General features: G+C 38.2%; 1 protein-coding gene across 1 annotated transcript in view; it reads right to left on the reverse strand.

Annotated features, from left to right (window-relative positions):
• Positions 1-20,484, reverse strand: part of LOC133310191 (probable helicase CHR10) — a 43,552-nt gene that overhangs the window by 12,071 nt on the left and 10,997 nt on the right. The window contains exons 9-11 of the mRNA XM_061511094.1: positions 15,666-15,755; positions 13,922-14,029; positions 13,643-13,846 (exon numbers count right to left, since the gene is read on the reverse strand). Of these exons, the coding sequence (XP_061367078.1) occupies positions 13,643-13,846; positions 13,922-14,029; positions 15,666-15,755 (402 nt within the window). The remainder of the gene's footprint in view (positions 1-13,642; positions 13,847-13,921; positions 14,030-15,665; positions 15,756-20,484) is intronic.

The following is a 20,484-nucleotide window of genomic DNA, read 5'->3' on the forward strand; positions in this document are numbered from 1 at the left end:
TCCTTTGATATATCGAAGGATCCTCACAGTAGCATCCCAATGAGAATCACACGGGGAGCCAAGGAACTAACAAGTCGTACCAACCGCAAAAGAAATGTCTGGCCTAGTCACAATAAGATAATTGAGCTTCCTAATCAACCTCCGATAACAACCAGGATCAGATAACGGCTCCCCCTGTCCGGGCAATAATTTGATAGCGGGATCCATAGGTTTTACAACTGGTTTACATCCCAACATACCAGTCTCTTCTAGGATATCTAAGGCATACTTCCTTTGACAGATAGAAATGCCTTGTCTAGACTGTGCCACCTCAATCCCTAAGAAGTAGCGTAGCCTCCCAAGGTCCTTTGTTTGGAATTGACTGAATAAATATTGTTTTAACTGACGAATTTCAGCTTGATCACTTCGAGTGAGAATGATGTCATCAACATAGACTAACAAATAGATGCACTTATCAGGAGATGTGATCCTATAAAATACAGAGTGGTCAACTTTGCTGCGTATTAAGCCAAAAGACTGAACAGCAGAACTGAAGCGACTGAACCATGCCTGAGGAGACTGCTTGAGACCATATAAGGATTTACGAAGTCGGCATACCTTCCCAGACTCCCCCTGAGCAACAAAGTCAGGTGGTTGCTCCATGTAAACTTCTTGTAAATCACCATGAAGAAAAGCGTTTTTGATGTCAAGTTGAAGGAGTGGTCAGTGACGAACAGCAGCAAGAGCAAGAAACATGCAAACAAACGCCATCTTAGCGACCGGAAAAAATGTGTCACTATAGTCAAGGCCGAAGATTTGAGTAAAACCCTTTGCAACTAAGTGCGTCGTGAGACGATCAACATGGCCATCAGATCCAACTTTGACAGTAAAAACCCAGCGACAACCAACAATAAACCTCTCTGGAGGAGCAGGAACAACATCCCAAGTGCCATTCGAATGAACTGCAGTCATCTCATCAAGCATCGCTTGGCGCCACTATGGATGGAAAAGTGCTTCACCTGTGATCTTAGGAATAGAAGCAGAAGAAATACAAAAAAAAAAGGTGAAATGAGGAGTAGAAAGACGGTCATAGCTCAAAAAAGTATAAAGAGGATAAGTGTTACGAATAGTACGTATTCATTTTCTTTGGGCAATAGGAAGAGCCTCTGGTGAAGGAGCCGAAGGGGAATAAAAAAACAAGAGAAGGCGATGAGTCAGCCACAGTCGAGTCGACATGAGGCACAGTTTTACAACGCTGATAGGTGAGAAATGGACGGTCCTCTCAGGTATGGAAGCAATAGATAGCTCATCTGGAATAAAGTTATCTGCAGCGGCACAGACATGTCAAGAAAAGGAATGGGAAGAACATGATCAACCTGTGACAATTGAGATGGGATAGAATGAAAGGGTTATTGATGAAGAAAAGTGACATCAGCGGAAACAAAATAACACTTAAGATCAGGAGAATAACAACGATAACCCTTTTGAAAATGAGAATAACCAAGAAAAATGCACTTAAAGGCTTTAGATGTTAAATTGTCCTAACCAGGAGTGAGATCATGAACAAAACAGGTACAACCAAAGACATGTGGGGATAGAGGATAGAGAAGAGCATCTGGAAGCAACAAGTTATAAGGAATGTCATTATTAAGCACAGATGAAGGCATGCTATTGATCAGAAAACAAGAGGCAAGGACTGCATCGTCCCAGAAGTGAAGAGGAACATGCATGTGAATAAGAAGAGTCCGTGCAGTTTCAATGAGATGTCTATTTCTACGTTCGGCTATTCCATTTTGTTGAGAAGTGTGAGGACAAGTTGTTTGGTGTAAAGTACCAAGAAGTTAGAAAAATCAATAGAATCATATTCCTTTGCATTATCACTACGTAAAATACGAATAGAAGCACCACATCGAGTATGAATTTCGGCATAAAATTTTTGATACATAGAAAATAACTCAAAATGGTTTTTCATTAAATAATCCCACATACAACATGAAAAATCATCAATAAAAGTAACAAAATACCGAAACCCTAAAACAGACATACTACGACTTGTATCCCAAATATCTGAATAAATAATTGAAAAAGGAGCATCAGCTCGTTTATTGACTCGATTGGCAAAGGAGGAGCATATATGTTTCCCTTGCTGACATAACTGACAATCTAAAGTCTGAAGACCGGATAAAAAAGGAACAATCTTCAGCAGTTTTGAAAGACTGGGATGACCGAGGCAACTGTGGATGAGTTGTGGAGATTCTGTGAGAGAACAAGCAACTGAAGGACGATGCACAACCAGGTAGAACAGACCCCGTGACTCACAACCCACTCCAATCGTCTTCCCCATACCCAGATTCTGCAGAGAAACATAATGGTTTGAAAAGGTGACCAATGTTGTTAAAACGTAGAGTCTATGTAAAAACGGTAGGGGTGAGCAAAACTGTAAAATCGCAAAACGTAAACGAAACGTAAGAGTTTAATAACGTATTAAAATAAAATATATATCCAACATATATCATACCAAAACCCACAAACATGTTTATTTTATAAGAATGTCAATTTTAATCATTTTTTTAATTTATATAGAATAAATTTAATGTATTAATTATATAAGTTATTAAATTTAAGCTAATTAATGACTAAAAATATATATAATTTTTTTTATTATTACGTGTTTTATATATATATATATATATATGTGAACTATGCAAAAAAAAAATTCATATTACGTTTCGACACTACGTTTGAATCGTTTCTACGTTTGAACCGTTTCGACTCAAAACCTGTTTCAACTACCGTTTTGACTCGATTTTGGTCATAAAAACGTAGACACGGTCCGTTTTTACGTTCCGACACTACATTTTTACAACACTGAATATGACAATGCAATTAAGAGAGTTGATCAATTTACTAACAGAAATTAAATTATAAAGGATGTCAGGAATGTAATAGACAGATGTAAATGTCAAAGAAGAGGTTTGACAAACTTGTCCAATTCCATGAACAGGGGCTTTAGTGCCGTCAGCAAGAGTAAAAGAGGGTAAATGATCAGAATAAGTAAGAGATGTAAAGAGTTCCTTATTACCACAGAGGTGATCAGTAGACCTGAGTCAAATATCCAAAGATCAAGTAATGTAGAATGACAAACACAAGTAACAGGATTATCAGTTTCTGAAACAGAGGCTGAGACTGAGGAGAAGCCTACCTGAGAAGGGTCTGGAGTGCTACATAGTCTTCAAAAGGGAGAAACTGTACCAGTTGAAGCAGTATCTGATTGAACTATATTAGCAGCATGAGAGCGTCGCAAGTGAGGATACTTTGTGTAACAACGCTCCTCATAATGACCGAGTTGCTGACAATAATGACAACGAGGTCGCTGACCATGTCCGCCTTGACCAAGTCCTACCTGGCCTCTACCACGACCACCTCCACTGTTCCCGCGAAAGTCAGTACGTGAAACAAGAACAGTGGAATCAACGACAGAAGATGATGCAGGAACAAATTTCTTATTCGGGTTCAGAAGGAGCTGATATGTCATTGATAAATCAGGATTACCACTAGTCAAAATAGTATCACGAACACTATCATATTCTTCAGTAAGACCAGAGAGTATGGCAGCCATAAAGAGGCACTCCACTTGTTTCCTATATGCAGAAGCATCAGTAAGGTAAGGCAACATATCCAAATATGTTTGCATCAAAGATCGACTTTTGCCAACATATGTCTACATCTGAGTGTTAGATGATTTGCGCAAATCCATAAACTGAGACATAATGGAATAGAGCTGCTGAACATCAATAGTGTAGAGGTGTTTTGCATCCTCCCACACTTCATTACATGTTTGAAAAAATAGAAAATATCCAAAACTATTGAATCAATAGACTGCCACAGGATACTCAGAAGTTGGTTGTCAATCATTTCCCGATCAGATTTTTCTTCCTTAGAAATATCAGTAGACTTAACTGTGAAATGTTGCCCATGTCCCTGTCCCAAGAACCAGACTCGAATAGAGGTGGCTCAATTCTTGTAATTAACAAAACCCTTCAGTTTGGAGGAGGTAATGGGCCCAACATTGGTGGAAATGATACTTGACAAACTTTTGGCAGGACGAGAAGGGGAATTGATCTCCGAGTGAGCAGGAAAAGATGCTGCCATTATAATAAATCACAAGGGTACAGAACCAAATGAATAGAGACTGATATGATCGCCAATCAAGAAGAGGCACACACAAAAAGTGAGACCCATGAAGAACCAACCACAGTTCTGGAAAGAGGAGGAGAGGGTGAGCTTGTCTGTCCTGGAACGGCCAGAAAAGGACGCCGGAACAGTGCACACGCGCAAGTGGAAGGTGGCGTGTTAGCACCACGCGCAGAGGAGACTGTCGTTCATAAGAGCGCGTGGAGGCTGCGACGGTGGTGAGTCTTCCACAGAACTAGTCGCCGGTGAGAGGAGGATTTGATCGCAAGTGTCCCTGCTCAAAACATCGCCGGAAAGTTCTCCGGTGGCCGGAACAGTGACGGACGACAGTTCCGGTGATGGACGGAGGTGCTGACAGGTACGAAAACCAATATGAAGAGGCTCACAGCTTAGATGAGTTGCCGGAAGGACACACGACAAAGAAAAAGAGAACGCCTAAGCAGTGGGCTTAGGTTTTAAAGCGAAAACAAGGTTTTAAGCGAAAGCGAGGGTTCCCAGAACAAAAGAGCTCGGGTACCAACTTGAATATAAAATAATATGTTGTGTATTAAATTGATACAAAGAGTTACAATATATAGAGACCCTAATGGGCTTAAGTGAGAAGCTCAGACCTAATCCAAATCCTAAATAGGAAAACAATATTTACAAAATAGGAAAGAAATCTATACATATTATATTTTCTATTCTAACAAAGTTAACAAATGCCATTGCAATCTCTTTAGACTGAATTTGCTCCCAAATAAAGTGGCAATTGATAGCTATCTTGTGTACTTTAATGTTAAATTCCTTACCTTTTTTTTGTTATTTTGTTGCTTATGTCCAATTTTGCATTCAAGAGCACTTTTCAGTGAACAGGACCAAAGCAAATCCCGAATTAGGGAGCCAGGGCCTGAGTGGGTATTAAATGACTTAATTTATTTACTTTTTGGGTTTAATGTGTTGTTTTATATTTCAGTGAGCCCAGGGACCAATTTGGGGGAAGACTAATTCAGAAAAGAACCAAACATCGAAAGAAAGAAAGGAGAAAAAGACAAAAAGGACAAAAATAAAAAAAAGTAGCAGGAAAGAGAAAAAGTAACATGTTCTGCTTACATGAAATAGCCAAACAACAGTGTAAAGAACTAATGCCATTGCAATCTCTTTAGACTGAATTTGCTCCCAAATAAAGTGGCAATTGATAGCTATCTTGTGTACTTTAATGTTAAATTCCTTACCTTTTTTTTGTTATTTTGTTGCTTATGTCCAATTTTGCATTCAAGAGCACTTTTCAGTGAACAGGACCAAAGCAAATCCCGAATTAGGGAGCCAGGGCCTGAGTGGGTATTAAATGACTTAATTTATTTACTTTTTGGGTTTAATGTGTTGTTTTATATTTCAGTGAGCCCAGGGACCAATTTGGGGGAAGACTACAACATTTTCCAACTCATTCCACTCTCACTTCACTGCTATCAACTTCTGTTCTCAACTGAAACGTCTTCCAACTTTTTGCTCTCTACTTTCTGTTTCTATTCTCCAACTTCTCTACTTTCTATTTCTGCTCTCAACTCAAGGCAAAACTCAAACTAAGGTTGAAGGGATAAACCCGATTCATTATCACTCCAGAATCTTTGACTTTATTCAATTGAGCTCGTGATAAGTGCTTATTTGGCTAACCTCAATAGTAGGACGGTTTAGTGCCTTAGTACATATTTACTCCTAACTTTTCATTTTGTTCCCAACTAACTCATGCATTTTACTTGTAATTAATTTTTATTTAAAACGCTTCTTTCACACTTTTATCCCTGAGAACGATAATCTCGGGCTCACAAAAAACCCTATATTGCTTGACGTGTGTGCGATTGTACAATGTGGGAAGATTTTCTCCTCGGATATACACTTGCTCCCGAACATAACGTTTGCTCCTCACATTACTCCGAGCAGATCTCGGCCCACCAAGCAGCAATCAATCTCAATCTCGCATGTTATTAACAAATGTTCAATTCTTTGAGCAATTGCTTTAACAAATGAGTTCACAAATCACAATTCTATTGCTTGATACTCAGCTTTTGCATTTGATCCGACAACCATAAGTTGCTTCTTACTTTTTCAAAAAATCAGGTTTCCTCCTAAGAGAACATAATAGCCTAATGTAAAGTGTCTATTTGAGGGAGAGCCTACTCAATCAAGCATCTATATAACCAGGAATCTCCATGTCCCCTTATCTTCATAGAGGAAGTCTTTCCCTGGTGCTCCTTTGATGTAACAAAGTATTCTAAGAACAACATCCCAGTGAAAGTCACGCAAAGAGTCAAGGAATTGGCTTACAACGTTCACAACAAAGGATATATCTAATCTTGTTACTGTGAGATAATTAATTTCTCAATGAAAGTTGAGGAAACTGTGTATAGAACATGTACAAAAGGTTACAATATATAGAGAGACTAAAGGCTTAAAGGATAAACCCAAATCTTAATATTAATACGATAAGGAAATTAATAATTACATATGATTATTTGCAACACTCCCCCTCAAGCTGGTTTGTACATATCATATGCATCAAGCTTGCTACAAATATAATCTACTCAGAGACCTCTAAAAGCCTTGATGAAAACATATGCAAGTTGATCATTGGAATCGACAAATGTTGTCTCGATCTATCTAAACTAAATCTTTTCTAAGATTGACAACGAATTTTGTTATGTTTGGTCCTCTTATGAAAGACCGAGCTAGAAGATATGTGTGTAACGCAACTTGATTGTTACAAAAAAGTTTCATATGATGTTCTTCGAAGAGACTTAACTCTCTAATCAATTGATTTAACCATATAAACTCATAGGTTGCAGCTTCCATTCCTCGATACTTAGTCTCTGCACTTGACCTAGCTACTATGGTTTGCTTCTTACTCTTCTAAGAAATCGAATTTCCCCCGAATAGGACACAGAAGCCCGAAGTATATCATCTATCTGAAGGAGAACTTGCCCTATGAGCATTTGAGTAACTACAAACCTCAACATGTCCATATCTTTATATAATAAGTGTTTTCCTGATACTCATTTAATGTATCGAATAATTCTGAGAACAAAGTCCCGATGGGAATCATAAGGAGAACCAATGCATTGGCGGGCCAACTAATTGTGAAAGAGATTCGGTCTTGTTACAATAAGATAATTCATCCCGACCAATCTTCGATAACAACCATGATTAGTAAAAGGCTCCCCCTGTCCAGGTAGAAGTTTGACATAAGGTTCAATGAGTGTATCAATAGGCTTGCATCCCAACATATCAGTATCTTCCAAGATATTCAAAGTGTATTTTCTTTGACAGATGGAGATACCTCGCCTTGATTGTGCCACCTCAATACCTAAGAAATAACGAACCTTCCAAGATCTTTAGTCTGAAACTGATCGAACAAATATTTTTTAGTTGTTTAATTCCAACTTGATTGTTGCCAGCAATGATAATGTCATCAACATAGACCAATAGATAGATGCACTGATCAAAAGAGCGACATCGATAGAAAATAGAGAGTTCGACTGCACTACAGAATAGTCCAAAAGCTTGCATAGCTGAATTGAAAGGACTAAACCAAATCGGGATGACTACTTCAAGCCATATGAGGATTTGCAAAGTTTGCATACCAACCCAGACTCCCCTTGAGCAACGAATCCAGGTGGTTGCTGAAAATCACCATGTAATGAAGAACTTTTAATCTACATAAATATCAACAATAGCTTTATTCGAAACTCGTTGGGGTTAGTGACTAATATTGCATTTTTATTATCAAGCTGAAAAAGGTGTAAGTGCCGAATGACAGTAAGGGCAAGAAATAGGCGGATTGAGGTTATAACAGCCCCAAATTTCTAACAATTTTAAAAATATTCTTATAATAGCAGAATTGCCAAAAATATCACATTTCATTATTTATTATGGTCACATAAATATTGTGGAAGCTAAACTAGAGCCAATTTGGGAAAATATTATTCCCACACCTGTAACAGGGACATGTGCAAGGCTCAAGTTATCATACTCTCATACCGAAAATATATTCAATGTAAATATTAAAATTTCAAAACGTAAAACCAAAAAGTAAGGTTTAACTTAAAATAATTATTAAATTTATTAAGCCTGGATTGAAATGTCCGAGACATTATCCTCAATGCCCACTACTAGCCCCAACCTCTAGAACCTGCTTCACTGAGGGTCTGCTCTCTCGAAGGATCATTGCAACACAAACAAAAACAATCAGCAAAAGCTGATGATCCCAATCCAAAACACAGTAAAGATAGTCATAACTCAATTTATCATCTCAATCAACTCAAACATCAATCATAACATGTCACTTATGTTGAACCATAGGTCAAGAAGACTATGTTTAAGAAGTTTTGATAATAACAAAGCAACAAGTACCTACATAGCTTAACATGAAAGCTCTCAATGCAAGGCAAGGCAACAAGTTTCAAATGAAACAAGAAGTCTATAACAATGTGCAAAGTTGAAGAAAAGACTCAAATTGGCAAAGTCAAAGCTTAAAGCTAAAAGGAGTACAAGAAGACTCTACATAAGTCTAAATAGACAAAGAATTGATGACCAATGAAGACATAGCTCTATACTGTTTATATAGACTTATCTAAGTCATAGAACTTATAAGATTGAGTTTTATCTTGGGATGTGCAAAAATAAACCATAAACCCATATAGGTGACACATTCATTTTGATCAAGCATACAATGTTCACACACATCAAGAGTTGTTATGCAAGTGTGAAACATGATCATATATATGTTAGAAGTCACTTAGAAACATTTAGAAGTCACTGAAATCATTAGGATGCATTAAAAATTGAAAACCAGCATGAAACTGATTTCTGCATAAAAGTGATCTAATACTTTTTGCAAAGTAATCTAATACTTGATGAACAGTAATCGAATACTTTCTAGGTTTGAATTATTCGAATACTCCCCGGAAAGTAATCAAATACTATCTGTTATAAGTGACTTAAACTCGAAGAAATTCAAATTTTTAGATGTCAAACGGCGATAAACGACTAATAACTTATTGACCACCTATAAATACAAATGATTAGGGTTCTGAACATAAGATTTAACACTGAAAAACTCAGAATCAAAGAAATCTCATAATTGAACCCATGTTGGCTTACTTTTGCACATCCTTGAGAAAAATCTCAATTACTCTCTTGTTTCTCAATCTTTTTCTGTTCTCTCTTTTGTTTGAACGTAGAGAGGTGACTCTACATCTGTTAAGCAAGAGTCAATTGTTGTATTTGTTGGAGAGACAATTGGAGTGATCCTAAGGGCTTAGGTTAAGTGTGATCAAGTTGTGATCAAAGTGAGATCATAGACTTGTAAAATTTCAATTGTAAAAAAGTTTCTTCAAGCACTTGTTGAAAGCTTGATGATAGTGAAAACAATCGACATCAGTCTGGACGTAGCTCTCAAGTGGTTAGAGGGCGAACCAGGATATATCGCGGTGTGATTCTTCCTTACCCTATCTCTTTTGATTTCTATCAATTGAATTTCGTTTTGATTCTTGATATATGTCATATTGAATCTGTTTTAAGGTTTATGATCATTACTTTTATGTTTAAATTCGTTCTTGCATGATTTCTTGAAAAAGGTGAGCATAAACATTGAAAGTCTATTTTCCCTTTCAAATTTGATCTGCTACATATTGCCTCTGAATTGATCCATAATATGGCTAGTTTTAACAATAATTTGCCTTAAGAAGGTAGTTCAACCAATAGGCCACCTTTCTTTAATGGAACGGATTATCTTTATTGGAAGTCTAGGATGCAAATCTACTTAGAATCCATAGATTTAAGAGTTTGGACAGCATTGGAAAGTGGATATGAAATCCCTACCACAACAAATGAACAAGGTCAAACGGTTTCAAAAAGGGTTAGAGACTTTAGTGAAGTTGAACTTAGAAATGCTCAATGCAATGCTAAGGCTAAAGATCTAATTACAAATGCTCTAGGGAGAGATGAATACTTTAGGATCTCTTCTTGTAAAACCACTAAGGAAATGTGGAAAGTGTTAGAGACCACATATAAAGGTACAAATGAGGTTAAAAGGTCAAAACAAAATGCACTCACTAGAGAATTTGAAACTTTTGAAATGCTTGATGATGGAAGTGTTTATGACTTGCAAAAATGTTTTACTCACATCATTACAAGATTGAATGCCTTAGGTGTACATTACAATGATGAGCAATTGATCAACAAAATTCTAAGATGCATGACCAAAGATGGGATGTCAAAGTTTCGGCCATCTATGAATCCAAAGATTTTGATACAATGCAAATTGCTACACTTTTTGGAAAGCTTCAAGAATATGAATTTTAAATGAAAAGGCATGCCTAAGAGATCAAGCCAAGAAGAAGAACAAAAGTGTTGCTCTCAAGTCCACAACCTCTAAGATTGTTGAAAATAATGAATCTAATGAGGAAGACAATGACATGGACGAAATGGAACTTTTCATCAAAAAGTATGGTAAATTCTTCAAAAAAAAGAACCTTCAAAGATCAAAGCACCTTGTTGCCCAAGGAAGATTAAAAGGAGATTCCCACACCCCTAATGCTCAAGTTACATGCTTTGAATGTGGAAAGCAAGGCTATTATAGAAGTGAATGTCCTACACTTCAAACAAAAAACTAAAGTGACAAAAAATCAAGCAAAAGTAAGAAAAAGAGCAAAAAGGCATACATGGCATGGGATGAAGATACTTCAAGCTCAAGTTCCTCATCAAGTGAAGAGGAAGCAAACCTTTGCTTAATGGCACAAGAGGAAGATGAAGAAAGTGAGGTAAACTCTATATGTTCTTCTTATGACCCTTCCTATGATGAATTGAAAAATGCATTTAAATAAATACAAGTGTTATCATCATGCCAGTACAAAAAAAATTTGTTTCTATGGATGTGACCTTTTATGAATCTGAGTCCTTTTTCCCAAGTCCTCATCTTCAGGGGGAAAGCAGTTCTAGCAGTTCCTCAACAGATCCATCCCCTCCCTTCTTTGAGTCTGGATCTTTCGTGTCTACTCCTACATCTCTTCCTCTTGTTTCTGATCCTCCTGTGTCTGATTCATCCAATACACCGAAAATACAGAAAATTGTGACACCTAATTTGGTATATTATAGGAGAAAACAACCCACACTGCTTCACTAGCAACCTCAATCGTTTGAACCACTAGTAAGTCCTGAACCTCTTGTTTCTGAACCTGATATTAGTGCCTCTGATGACTTACCCATTGCCCATAGAAAAGTAGTCAGGTGCATATGGGTTTATGCCAAAGTATAATTCTAATGGTACTCTAGAGAAATATAAGGCTCGGTTAGTCGCCAAGGATTACAATCAGACCTATGGCATTGATTATGAAGAAACTTTTGCTCCAATTACAAAGATGAATACTGTGAAAGCCTTGTTGTCCCTTGCTACCCATTACAATTGAGATATAAATCAATTTGATGTGAAGAATGTTTTCCTTAATGATGAGTTAGAAGAAGAGATCTACATTGAAATCCCACCTGGCTTTGACTCTTTGGATGATGAAAATAAAATTTGTAGGTAAAAAAAGGCATTGTATGGATTGAAGCAGTCTCCTCGTGCCAGATTTGAGAGATTTACTAAAGTTATGATAACCTAAGGATACAAACAGAGCCAAGAAGATCACACACTTTTCTTTAAGCACTCCCAAGATGGGAAACTCACTGTGCTCCTTGTGTATGTTGATGATATTATTGTAACAGGTGATGATATTGCAGAAAGACATATTCTACAAGCACGACTAGCCTCTAAGTTTGAAGTTAAAGACCTTGAAAAATTGAGATATTTCCTAGAGATAAAAGTAGCTTATTCAAAGGAAGAAATTTTTATTAGCCCGAGAAAATATATCCTTGATCTTCTTAAAGAAGCAGGAAAACTTGGGTATAAACCCTCTATTACTCCTATTAAGCGGAATAACAAGATGGGTTATGAAGAGGAGAGTCCTCCAGTTGATAAAGGACAATACCAACAGCTAGTTTGGAGACTGATATATCTAACTCATACTAAACCAGACCTAGCTTATGCTGTTAGTATTGTCAGTCAATTTATACATAATCCAAAAAGAAAAACACATGCAGGCAGTGTAGAGAATTCTTCAGTATCTTAAAGCCACTCCTGTTAAAGGATTGTTATTCCGGCATGATGCCAATCTCTCTTAAGAAATTTATACTGATGTCCATTATGCTGGATCTGTGACTGGTCATTGATCTACCACTGGTTATTGTATGTTTCTTTGTGGTAACTTAGTGACGTGGAGGAGTAAGAAACAGGATGTGGTTGCCAGGTCAAATGCAAAGACTGAATTTCGAGCTATGGCTCAAAGCATTTGTGAACTATTATGGTTAAAAATTATACTTGATAATCTCAAAATAAGATGTGAAGGACTCATGAAGCTGCTATGTGATAACAAGTCTGCCATTTGTATAGCGCATAATCCAGTTCAACATAATTGGACTAAGTATATTGAAGTCGACCGCCATTTCATTATAGAGAAACTTGATAGTGGGTTGATCGTCACTCAATACATTCCCTCTAGGTGTCAATTAGCTTATATTTTGACAAAGAGACTTCCCTCAAATAGATTTCAAAAACTTACTAGCAAGTTGGGAATGATAAATATCTGTTTCTTAGCTTGAGGAGAAGTGTTATAAATAATTATTATTTTATTTATTATTTATTGTATTCTAGAATTTTCTTTAGGCTTAGCCCAATAGTTCAGTTAGTCTCTTTAAATAGAGTTTCCTTTGTACAGTTGTAATTACAATTCAATAATATATTTTCCTTCCATTTTGCAAGTCATTTCAAGTGGCCTTTTTAGTTCTTTTTTTCTATATTATTTTATTTTTATATTTCTTTATTGGGAGATATTATATTTATAACCTATTTTTGCTTACAACCACTTTTTTAACCTTGGATCAAAATCAAATCAACGATAACAAAATTACATTAATGTGAGAGCCATTGATTTGATTTTAATCCAAGGATAAAAAAAAGGGTTGTAAGAGATTGTAAGGAAAAATAAGTTGTAAATATAACCTTCCTATTATTTATTTGTTTATTTTCTCTTATTTATTTATTTTTTCTCTTAATCTTTTCTTACTTTTTATTTGGGTTCATCAACTGCCGATCTCAACTAATTTAGGTTAAAGATGATGTTGATTAAAATCAACAAATAGGAAATTATTCATCTCTATATGAACCTCAAATATATGCAATCAAGAGCTATCCAGAATCAACACCCCCAGACACCATGAACTGCAACATTCAAAGGCAAGAGAAAATTGCAACCCAAAAAGATGACAAATGAAAAGATGGAAACCTTATAATCAGTTTTATATACCAAAATTTAATTATAAAAAAACAAGACAAGAAAATGAATCAGTAGTCAGGTTCCAGTTTGAAAAAGAAGGTTGAAAGCTTGACAAAACTCACAGTATCAGCAGCCACAAGATTCAAGCCAACTCCCCCAGCTCTTGTTGAGATTAAAAAAACAAAAGATCCATTTTGATCAGCTTCAGAATTCAAACCTAGATTAGCTGATGAGCTGCTGAAACTTCTAATTGCAGCAAAGCGCTCCTCAGCCCTAATTGATCCATCAAGACGCTCATAAGAATACTTTCGTAACTCCAGAAAATCCTGTATTAGAGTAAAAATGTATTTTATCAATATATTCACTTGACTAATACAAGGCATTGGTAGAAAAAGTCTTACCTGCAAAATGTCAAGTGTATGGGTCATCTGAGCAAAAAGAAGAACACGGTGTCCAGAATAACGTAGCTTCTGAAGAAGTTGGTCCAGAATCAGCAGTTTTCCACTGGCCTGATAGAGCAAAAAGCGATAACACTTGAGGCAGGCAAGAATTATGGTGCTAGAGCAAAGTGCGTATTTATGTAAATAGGTTTCTGTGAGAACAATTACTTTGTCTCTTTCAGAAATTGACTCGTTATAACTTATAAGAATAAAAATGAGAGTTTGAGAAGAAATGAATTGTTGAAAAACAATTGTTTTAAAGAGAGAATGAAAGGGAAAACAAAGGAGATCCAAGACAAAGAGAGATGACAACATTTTAGTAATTACTCAAAATAGTTTCAATGCATAAACTGACCCTACCCCTCTACCCTTAATGTGCAACTTCTCAAACACCCAACGTAACAGAAATTAAGTAGTGCGCTGATTGTCTACTGTCTGAGTTTCTAATAATGAAGAACCCAAAATCCAAGCAGGCACACTGGACCAAATAGCTATGCCTCAAGCCAAGAAACCACTTTTCAGAATGTGAGCCACCAGGACACCAACCAGGTTGAAATGAACCAGATTCTAAACCACCAGGTTATTATTACACTACAAAAATCACACAGCTTCCTACACAACAACTGTGATCACAACACATCAGGCCTTACCCAATGGACCTAGAAAGATAGATAGAATGATTTACCTTCTGTAAGGTAGCTGGATTTCCTTTTTCTTATTCTCAATTTTTTTTTTCAAAGAATCTAGCGCTAGCCAAGGGCACAACATGGATGGTACTTTTTTGCTTGCATGTTGAAAAACAAAGACAGTTCTAAAGAGATACAGAGAAAACAATGCAGATGTAAGACAGGAAGAACACAATATTTAGGTAATTACTCAGAATGGTTGTAAACTTGTAAGTTGTAACACAAGTTGTCCCAATACCTCTATTTTTTATACTAATACTTGGACTGCAAGTCTGCAATATGACTCATGTTGAGATATATAAAATCATTAATGTAACCTCATCCAACAGCTTAAGCTTTTGGGTTGAATTGGTTCTTTACATGGTATCAGAGCCTCGGTGTACCAGGTTCGACCTCACCGCCACCCACTTTCTTTCTAGTGAAATTTCTTTCTTCGCACAGGTAGGTGGGCCTGTGCATTGTCCACCCTTCAAGCTCAGTGGGCTCTCGTGTGAGGGGGCGTGTTGAGATATATAAAATCATTAATGTAACCTCACCCAACAGCTTAAGCTTTTGCGTTGAATTGGTTCTTTACAACTCATACACTTCACTCTGGGTGAACTACAAGTAACTAATTACTTATGGTGAAAGCATTTTATATAATTATATTTACTATATTGTCCCCTTAATCTTTTCTTACTTTTTATTTGGTTTATCCACTGCAGACCTTAACTAGTTTGAATAAAGACAATATTGATATTGTTGTTAAAGCATAGCGTACCCTTAACATGTTTTATCCATTCGTTTGGTTTATTGTGACAACTTATCTCACCAATTTTGCCAAAGCCTCAGTGTCATAACTTCAATGCATTTGTAGCAGGGAGATCATAGAGTATGTGAATATGAACCTCGGTTTAAATGTTGTGGGGCCATTTTTTATGCATTTGTTGTAGTGTGGTGAGACCAAAGTATGTGAATGTAAAAGCCCCGGGAAGGATAAATCCCATGTTATCAGGTATAAAAATAAGAGTAGTAGTTACCAGAACCAGATGTTCCCCTTCTTCGTAAGGTTCGGGCTCGATACCTGGAAAGAGATAAGGATGGCTGCATGCTTTTCTAAGTTGTAACACCTAAAATGGCGAATAATATATCCCGTTAATTTAAAGGTGAAAGAAAAAAATGTGAAAAGCACAATATAAAGTTGATATAGGACAGAAAATCAAATGGGAACAGATTTAAATCCAAAATGCAATACAGAAATAGAATGGATTAATGGAACCTATTCATAAGATTCACAAGATTACACAATCAAGCTCGAGTCAAATTCAATAGAATACACTTCATAGAAGATTAAGAACTTAACTACTATTCTACAAAAGAGTGCTATACTTAAACCAAATTTAATAGTTGATATCAATGATTATTTTTAATTAATAAAAGAATTTGTAATTGTTTTAAGGTAATCGCACAAAGGTTAAGAAAGCTATTAAATAGCCACAATCATAGGAAATTGTAATTGCATTTGACTAAATTACCCTTTTATAAAAATGCACAAAATATTATCACTCCATTACTGCTCTCTCTCATTCCATTTCGTGAAAATACTGATAGACAAAGTGATAATACCTGTTAGAATATTAGATATGATATGATTGGATTTGATTAGATATGATTGGATTCTGTCTTATCCGTAAATAGTCTGACTGTATTCTGACTGTATTAGGATTAGGTTTAGATTAGGTTTGGGCCTTACACTTAAGCCCATTAGGGTCTCTATATATTGTAACTCCCTGACACAGATCAATACACAACGTATTCTTTTACATTTAACTTGGTACCAGAGCTATTTCGTTCTGGGAACCCTCGCTTCCGCTTAGAAATCTTGTTCTTCGCTTTAAAACCTAAGCCCACTGCTTAGGAGTCATCTTTTCTTTGCCGTGCGTCCTTCCGGTAAGACATCAAGGGCTGCAAGTCCTCTCCAGGCATCTTCTGCACGTGTCCACATCCCCAAACAGTCACCGGAGCACCATCAGCCACCGTCAGCCACTGTTCAGGCTGCCGGAGTACTTTTCCGGCGAGTTTTCAGTCTGGAACGAACGCGAACAGAACCCTCTCCTCCCGGCGACCTGCTCTGTGGAAGTCCGGCCACCATCGAAGTTGTCACGCGCTCTCACGCGCCTCCAGTCTTCTCTGCGCGTGGGCTTCACGCGCCACCTTCTGCCGGCGCGTGAGCACTATTCCGGCGGATTTTTCCGGCCGGTCTTGGACAGAGAAGCTCGTCTTCTCCTCCTCTTTCTGGATCTGTGGTTGGTTCTTTGTGGGTCTGACTTTTTGTGCGCACCTCTTCTTGATTGGTGATCAGGTTCGTTTCTCTTTATTCGGTTTGTATCTTTGTGATTTGATACTATGGCAGCAAACCCTCCAATTCATTCGGAGGTCAAGTCTCCATCTCCTCCTTTGAGAAATTCTCCCAATATCATCTCTACCAATATTGGGTCCATTACCTCTTCAAAATTGAAGGGATCTGTTAATTACAAGAACTGGGCCACCTCTGTTCGAGTTTGGTTCTTTGGACAAGGATATGGGAACCATCTCACAACTAAGTCTACTGAAGTCCCTAAGGAGGACAAGTCTGATTGGGAAAAGATTGACAACCAGCTTCTGAGTATCCTCTGGCAATCCATTGATCCGATTGTCTTGGATATCTTTTATTCATTTCAAACTTGCACTGAAGTGTGGGAGGAAGCAAAAAACCTCTACACTAATGATGTTCAGCAGCTCTATTTCATCATCTCTCAGTTTATGGAATTGAGCAAATCATCCGACATTCAGATGGAGACATATATTGGTGTTAGAATATTAGATATGATATGATTAGATTTGATTAGATATGATTGGATTCTGTCTTATACGTAAATAGTCTGACTGTATTCTGACTGTATTAGGATTAGGTTTGGGCCTTACACTTAAGCCCATTAGGGTCTATATATATTGTAACTCCCTGACACAGATCAATACACAACGTATTCTTTTACATTTAACTTGGTATCAGAGCTCTTTCGTTCTAGGAACCCTCGCTTCCGCTCAGAAACCTTGTTTTTTGCTTTAAAAACCTAAGCCCACTGCTTAGGAGTCCTCTTTCTTGCCGTGCGTCCTTCCGGCAAGCCTTCTAGGGCTGTAAACAGCCTTTGAGTGATTTTTCCAAACGCGTCAGCACCTCCGACGGCCACCGGAACCACCGCCCGCCATCAGAATCACTGTTCAGGCATCCGGAGACTTTTTCCGGCGACTTTTCCGACCAAACTTCACGCGATCAGGACCCTCTCTTCCCGGCGACCAGGTCTGTGGTGGTCCGGTCAACAACGCATCTCCCACGCGCTGTCACGCGCCACCTGTCTTCATTGCGCGTGGGCTTCACGCGCCACCTTCTGCCGGCGCGTGAGCACTATTCCGGCGGCTTTTTCCGGCCGGTCTTGGACAGAGAAGCTCGCCTTCTCCTCCCCTTTCTGGATCTGTGATTGTTTCTCTGTGGGTCTGACATTAGACGCGTGGTTCTTCTTGATTGGATATCGTTTGCCTTCGTTTACGGCCTTTATATTTTATCTTTAAATGGCAGCAACATCTCGTGATCTCTCGGAGGTTAACTCTCCTTCTATTGTTGCAAATATAGCTCAGTCAGACAAAGTATCATTTGGTTCAGGTGCGGACTGTGCTGCACTCCAAACCCCTCTCAGGAAGGCTTCTCCTCAGTCTCAGCCTTATACTGGTAATCCCGTTGCTTGTGTTTCTCATTCTACATCACTTGGCACTTGGATATTTGACTCCGGTGCTACCGATCATCTCTGTGGTAATAAGGAACTCTTTACATCTCTTACTTATTCTGATCATTTATCGTCTTTTACCCTTGCGGATGGAACCAAAGCCCCAGTTCGTGGGATTGGACAAGCTCGTCCGACCTCTACCTTGGCCCTGACATCTGTCTATTACATTCCTGGCATCCCTTATAACTTAATTTCTATTAGTAAGTTGATCCACTCCCTCACTTGCACCATTACTTTCTCTAACCATTCTGTTTCTGTGCAGGATCCGGGTACGGGGAAAATGATTGGAGTGGGTCGTGAGTCACGGGGGCTTTATTATCTGGATGTGCCTCGTCCTTCAGTAGCATGCTCTCTCACAGAATCTCCACAACTTATCCACAGTAGCCTTGGTCATCCAAGTCTTTCAAAGTTGCAGAAAATGGTTCCTCTTTTGTCCGGTCTTCAGTCTTTAGATTGTGTGTCATGTCAACAAGGGAAGCATACACGCTCCTCTTTTGCCAGTCGAGTCAATAAACGAGCTGATGCCCCTTTCTCTCTTGTTCATTCAGATATCTGGGGTCCAAGTCGTACCTTGTCTGTCTTAGGTTTTCGGTATTTCGTTACCTTTATTGATGATTTTTCCCGTTGCACTTGGACATATTTAATGAAAAATCGTTCTGATTGATTTGGTGTTTCTATTCGTATTCTACGTAGTGATAATGCTAAGGAATATGTTTCTATTGATTTTTCTAATTTCTTGGCCACACAAGGTACTTTACATCAAACTACTTGTCCTCACACTCCACAACAAAATGGGGTGGCTGAACGTAAAAACAGACATCTCATTGAAACTGCCCGTACCCTTCTTATTCATATGCAGGTTCCTCTTCACTTCTGGGCAGATGTTGTACTCATCTCTTGTTTTCTCATCAATCGCATGCCTTCATCTGTGCTCCACAATGACATTCCTCATAATCTATTGCTTCCAGATGTTCCTCTTTATCCTCTAACTCCACATGTCTTTGGTTGTACTTGTTTTGTTCATGATCTCACTCCTGGTAAGGATAAGTTAACATCCAAAGCCTTTCAGTGTATCTTTCTTGGTTATTCTCGTCTTCAAAAGGGTTATCGTTGTTATTCTCCCGACCTTAAGCGTTACTTAGTTTCCGCTGATGTCACTTTTCTTGATCAACAACCCTTTAATTCTATCCCATCTCAGATGTCACAGGTTGATCATGTACTTCCTGTCCCTTTTCTTGACTTGTCTTTGCCAGCTGCAGGTGCTTCTATTCCAGATGAGCAACCTATTGCTTCTATACCTGAGGACCGTCCACTTCTCACCTATCAGCGTCGCAAAACTGTGCCTCCTGTCGACTCGACTCTTGCTGACTCATCGCCCACTGCTATTGCTTCTTCCCCTCCGGATCCTTCATCAGAGACTCTTCCCATTGCTCAAAGAAAAGGTACACGTACTACTCGTAACCCTTATCCTCTTTATACCTTTTTGAGTTATGACCGTCTTTTTTCACCTCATTTCACCTTTGTTTCTAGTCTTTCTTCTATTTCTATTCCTAAGACCACAGGTGAAGCACTTTCCCATCCAGGGTGGCGCCAAGCAATGCTTGATGAGATGACCGCACTTCATACCAATGGCACTTGGGACCTTGTTTCTGCTCCTCCAGAGAAGTTGCGTTACTTCTTGGGAATTGAGGTGGCGCAATCAAGACAGGGCATTTCTATCTGTCAAAGGAAATATGCCTTGGATATCCTAGAAGAAACTGGTATGTTGGGGAGTAAACCAGTATACACCTATGGATCCTAATGTCAAGTTAATTACCCGGACAGGGGGAGCCGTTATCTGATCCTGGACGTTATCGGAGGCTAATTGGGAAGCTCAATTATCTTACTGTGACTAGGCCAGATATTTCTTTCGCTGTCAGTACGGCCAGTTAGTTCCTTGATTCCCCTTGTGATTCACATTGGGATGCTGCTGTGAGGATCCTCTGATACATCAAAGGAGCACCAGGAAAAGGTTTGTTGTATTCGGATCAGGGAAATA

The sequence above is a fragment of the Gastrolobium bilobum genome, unplaced genomic scaffold (assembly GCF_033153095.1).
Source record: "Gastrolobium bilobum isolate Gb01-03AN ecotype WA unplaced genomic scaffold, APGP_CSIRO_Gbil_v1 utg1142, whole genome shotgun sequence".
Lineage (NCBI taxonomy): Eukaryota > Viridiplantae > Streptophyta > Magnoliopsida > Fabales > Fabaceae > Gastrolobium > Gastrolobium bilobum.